The 6,000-nt window shown below is 40.0% G+C and overlaps 1 protein-coding gene across 1 annotated transcript in view; it reads left to right on the forward strand.

Moving 5' to 3' along the window:
• trpc1 (transient receptor potential cation channel, subfamily C, member 1) overlaps positions 1-940 on the forward strand; it is a 130,770-nt gene extending 129,830 nt beyond the window's left edge. The window contains exon 13 of the mRNA XM_060922537.1: positions 713-940. Within this exon, the coding sequence (XP_060778520.1) occupies positions 713-940 (228 nt within the window). The remainder of the gene's footprint in view (positions 1-712) is intronic.
• The last annotated feature ends 5,060 nt before the right edge of the window (positions 941-6,000 follow it).

The following is a 6,000-nucleotide window of genomic DNA, read 5'->3' on the forward strand; positions in this document are numbered from 1 at the left end:
ATAAGGCCACGTTGTCAGAAAGAAAAGAAAAATCATAAAAGCAAGGAACTTGAACTGCATCCCGCTCTTGGACATCATCATCATCAACATGTGGAGCTGAATGTTGTCTCTGATTTGATTATTTGGTTCTGGTTTTCAGGCCAGATGAAAACAGAAGAGGCTCAGGGTCCGTGAGAGATGGCCTTCTGGGTGGAGACAGACTTCTGGCGCTGTTTCTCGCTGATGTTACAGGATTACTTTTCCCAAAAATAGTAATTAGCTTCCATTGAGTGAAAGCAGGTACAGCTTTCCGATTAGAGTTCCAGGGTCTTGGGTTCAATCCTAAACTCGAGTTTCTCTCTGTGTCCCCTTGTGGGCTTCCTCTGGGTTTAGTGGTGTCCTTTCATCTCCAAATAAAACAAGCTGGTAGACGGATTAGTGATGATAAATCACCCCAGGTGTTGAATGAGTGATATGCTGCTTTAGCAGGACAGTTTGTCCTCAGAATATTCATTTAACATGAACATTACATGATTTATTGCCTCATTTATCATGAACAGGCACCTGCTGTCATTTTCAAAAATGTTATTCCTCCAAAATCCTGAAGACCAACTAAGTAAACATCTCACCTCTCCATCCCTGTTTCCTCTTGGCTTTCTCACATCTACAGATGCTTTTCCACCAACTTTTCCATCGAACCTCTTTATGAATCTGATTTGGTTCTGTTTTTCAGGAGTGGAGGAGCCTGAAGCAGAAAAGGGATGAAAACTACCAGAAGATCATGTGCTGCCTGGTGCATCGTTACCTGACGTCCACGCGGCAGAAGATGCAGAGCACGGACCAGGCCACAGTAGAGAACCTCAATGACCTGCGGCAGGACCTGTCCAAGTTCCGCAACGAGATGAGAGACCTGCTCGGCTTTCGCACCTCCAAATATGCCATGTTCTACCCCAGAAGCTAAAGCCATGACCCGAAATTGCCATCTAGCATGCTTGGAAACGTTTCTCTTTCTACTTTTACAGCAGGGACACGGTGAAGTCCTGAGACTGGAATTCGATAATGATGCATTTATTCTATACACAAAGCCTCCACATTCAGAACTTGTCTAAGATTCCTGATCATCTTTCTTTTGGACAAATGTATCTAATAAAGTGAGTGCTGGTTGTTGGGGTTTTTTTTTGGAAAATGATGCATTGTACGTTTATTTTGGAAAACTGACATCTTTAATAAGTGCTGCGCTCCAGGGATTCGACGGAAAATTCCGGATCTTTCCAGACAGCAGGTTGTTCTTCATGCTGTGATACGACACACACTGAGGTTTTGTGAGGCAGGTGAAATATTAGAAGTCCCAATGAGAAAGTGAATTACAGTCCAACTAATGCTATGACAACCAAACAGTTTATTTCCAAACCCTCAGGAATGTCTCAGAGTTCATGTTGTGGTTTATAACGCCAGTACTGTGAAAGCTGGATCTGTAGATGGTATGATGAAGTTATTGAAAAAAAAACTGTTTTATTTCTGAGCTCTTCTGAACTTTTATTACTTTAAAATACTTTCAGATCAAAGTTGATAAAATCAGCAAAGGTACACTGCGCCAAAACTCTACAAATCTGGAGAATTTATTTGACACCACTGTGATCAAAGAGTACCCAACATGGATTCCATCATCTACGGGTCATAATTTGAAATATCCAAGAAAACCATCTCTGGATTCTGCTGTGTTTTTCACAGTGGTAACAAATGACTGTATTCGGAAATGTTACTCATAGTTAAAGTAATCTCTGAGAATAATTATATTTTATCTTTTATTTACAACCCCAATTCCAAAAAAAGTTGGGACGCTGTGTAAAATGTAAATAAAAACAGAATGTGAATATTTTGCAAATCATGGAAACCCTGTATTTAATTGAAAATAGTATGAAGACAACATATCGAATGTTGAAACTGAGAATTCAAAATGCTCATTTTGAATTTGATGTCAGCAACATGTTTCAGGAAAGTTGGGACGGGGCAATAAAAGACTGAAAAAGTTGTGTAATGATGGGGGGAAAACTAATTTGGTTAACTGTTAACAGGTCAATAAGATGATTGGCTATAAAAAGAGCATGCCAGAGAGGCGGAGTCTCTCAGAAGTAAAGATGGCGAGGGGTTCACCGCTCTGTGAAAGACTGCATGGGCAAACAGTGCAACAATTTAAGAGTAACGAAACATTCTTAATGTAAAACTGCAAAGAATTTGTGGATCGCATCATCTATGGTCCATAATATCATGAAAAGATTCAGAGAATCTGGAGAAATCTCTGTATGCAAGAGACAAGGCTGAAAACTGACATTGGATGCCTGTGATCTTCAGGCCCTCAGGAGACACTGCATTAATAACAGACATGTGTCTGTAGTGGAAATCACTGTATGGGCTCAGGAACACTTCAGAAAACCATCGTCTGTGAAAACACTTCATTACTGCATCCACAAATGCAAGTTAAAACCAGATATAAACAATATCCAGAAACACCACCACCTTCTCTGGGCCCGAGCTCTTTTACGATGGACTGAGGCGAAGTGGAAAATTGCCCCAAGGTCTGGCGAATCAAAAGTAGAAATTCTTTTTAGAAATCATGAACACCACGTCCTCCAGGCTAAAGAGGAGAGGGACCATCCGGCGTGCTATGAGTGCATAGTTTAAAAGCCAGCATCTGTGATGGTATGAGGGTGCATTAGTGCACATGACATGGGTAGCTTGTACATCTGGGAAGGCATCATTAATGCTGAATGATATATACACATTTCAGAGCAACATGCTGCCATCCAGACAAAATCTTTTTCAGGGATGGCCTTCCTTCTTTCAGCAAGACAAACTGCTTTCTGCACATTTTAAAACTGCATGGCTCTGTAGTAAAAGAGTCCAGGTGCTAAACTGGCCTGCTGCAATCCAGACCTGTCTCCCATTTAAAACGTGGTGCATTATAAAGCGCAAAATATGACAAAGGAGACCCCGAACTGCAGAACTGAAATTGTACATCAGGCAAGAATGGGACAACACTTCTCTTTCAAAACTACAGCAATTGGCCTCCTCAGTTCCCAAACATTTACAGAGTGTTGGTAAAAGTAGAGGTGATGCAACACAATGGTAAACACGCCCGATCCCAACTTTTTTGAAACATTGCTGACATCAAATTCAAAATGAGCATATATTTAAAAGGAAAAAAAACAATAACGTTGCTCAGTGTCAGTATTTGATATGTTGTTTTTGGACTATTTTCGATGAAATATCGGGTTTCCATGATTTGCAAATCATCACATACTGTTTTTTATTTACGTTTTGCACAACGCCCTAAATTTATGGAATTGGGGTTGTATCAGGTAGAGGATTCCTTAAGGGATTTAAACTCACAACAAAACTTTCAGGTTTTAGTCTACTATGAGTCTGTTTAAATGTCTAGATTGATATAATAATTTATAGCAACTCAAACTGGACCACACCTAAAACAAGCTATAACCTGGATCATGGAGTATCTACTCGTTTATAGATACTTGTTTCGTATTATTTATCGATTTAGAGCAACTTACTGTTAAATTCTACATTCAGATTGGTCACAAGGTGTTGATTAATTTTCTATCCAAGCAGCTCTGACAGTAATTCAGGCTGAAAGGTTCATAATAACCTCTCGTTCAAATATGTTCTAGTTTTAGTAGTAACAGCAAAAGATTTCACAAAGGTCTATGCCGGTATGTACAGTATATACGTACTATAATGGATGTGCCACAGTCCTGTGCAAAAGTCTTAGGCACGTGTAAAGAAATGCTGTCGACCAACAGTAGTTTAAAAATAATGAAATTAAATGTTTTAACATTTAAAAAATACTGTAAACAGTAATCAGTAAGCCATAATAAATGAAACAAAGTCAATATTTGGTGTGAGATGAAATTTCCTTTGCTTTAAAAAAAAAATAGTAGTCTGCAGTTTTATGTGGAAATGAGCTGTAGGTTTTACTGAGCATCTTCCAGAAGCAGCCACAGTTCTTCTGGACACTTTGATTGTCACACTCGCGTCTTCATTTTGCACCAAAACCCAGCAGCCTTCATTATGTTTTCTTTTTTAATCTGAATAAAGAGTGCTCTCTTATGGAATATACTGCTCAGACATATTACAAACATTATTTTTTTCTGTAACATTTAATTTTGTGCTGGAAAAAAAAACAACAACGAACGTTCGGACTCTAAAATGTTTTGTCATGTTTTGAATCGATAATGTAGAAGTCATAAAATAGAAATCTATAACAAAGTTTGTATGAAAAAACAAACAAGCAAACAAACAAACCAGGGGGCCTTAGACTTTTCCACAGGATTGTGTGTATGATCACTGATATGGTGGATATAAGCTTTCTACAACGATGAGATGATGTTGAGTTTACGGAATGTTTATGGAAGGAGTTTCCAGTGTCGGCGCTTTGTTGGAGTTGGAGGTAAAGTTTTCACTTCTTCACCACCATTTTAACATTTTCTCTAAAACAAGCGGAATGTTTTTGTTGTAGTTGTAATTATTGGTGGCTGGTGAGGGAATGACGGCTTATAGCTGATACAACACGAATGAGAAGCGGAACTACGCTTTTCATGGACGTTCCAGAACATTAATCGTAACTGTTTATTTGATGGAACAGGCGTTCCAAAGAGTAAAACAAACTTTCGGACTATACAAAGTTGAAATAATTTTAGAAACGTTTACATTTATCCTTCTTGTCGATGATTTATCTTGATCCAAAGTAACAGAACCAGGAGATGGATACTGGTGTCGTTCTTCTGGATTATGCAACACAATAACACGAGATTGTAAAGGCATTGATGATGTAATGTGTTATCATAATTGTGCTTCATTGATTCTGGGAAGGCGGCACGGTGGTGTAGTGGTTAGCGCTGTCGCCTCACAGCAAGAAGGTCCTGGGTTCGAGCCCTGGGGCCGGCGAGGGCCTTTCTGTGTGGAGTTTGCATGTTCTCCCCGTGTCCGTGTGGGTTTCCTCCGGGTGCTCCGGTTTCCCCCACAGTCCAAAGACATGCAGGTTAGGTTAACTGGTGACTCTAAATTGACCGTAGGTGTGAATGTGAGTGTGAATGGTTGTCTGTGTCTATGTGTCAGCCCTGTGATGACCTGGCGACTTGTCCAGGGTGTACCCCGCCTTTCGCCCGTAGTCAGCTGGGATAGGCTCCAGCTTGCCTGCGACCCTGTAGAAGGATAAAGCGGCTAGAGATAATGAATGAATGAATGATTCTGGGAAAATTTGCATACAAGGCAGCCAGAAACCAATTGAATTGAGGTAAAAATTCGTCGAACATGGATCAGAGCTTCGGTATTTACCATAACCCAGTACTGTTGTGATGGGCCTTTGTTTATTCCGACCAGCTCTACAGCCACGTGGAGATGAGAACTTCAAAATACCAGCGATCTTTAAATTCTTCCAGTTCGCAGAATCCAATCGTGGTACTCGGGGAAGTGCTGCAAAAACGCTTCATAAAACAAAACTCGAGTAAAAAAGCTTCATACAGTGCCTTACAAAAGTATTCATCCCCCTTGGTGTTTGTCCTGTTTTGTCGCATTCCAAGCTGGAATTAAAATGGATTTTTGGAGGGTTAGCACCATTTGATTAACACAACATGCCGACCACTTTAAAAGGTGCACATTCTTGTTTTATTGTGACACAAACAATAATTAAGATGAAAAAACAGAAATCTGGAGTGTGCATAGGTATTCACCGCACAAAGTCAATACTTTGTAGAGCCACCTTTTGCTGCAATTACAGCTGCAAGTCTCTTGGGGTATGTCTCTATTAGCTTAGCACATCTAGCCACTGGGATTGTTGCCCATTCCTCAAGGCAAAATTGCTCCAACTCCTTCAAGTTAGATGGGTTGCGTTGGTGTACAGCAATCTTCAAGTTATGCAACAGATTCTCAATTGGATTGAGATTTGGGCTTTGATTAGGCCATTCCAAGGCACTTAAATGTTTCCCTTTAAACCACTCCAGTGTAGCT

The sequence above is a fragment of the Neoarius graeffei genome, chromosome 5 (genome assembly GCF_027579695.1).
Source record: "Neoarius graeffei isolate fNeoGra1 chromosome 5, fNeoGra1.pri, whole genome shotgun sequence".
NCBI classification, from domain to species: Eukaryota; Metazoa; Chordata; class Actinopteri; order Siluriformes; family Ariidae; genus Neoarius; species Neoarius graeffei.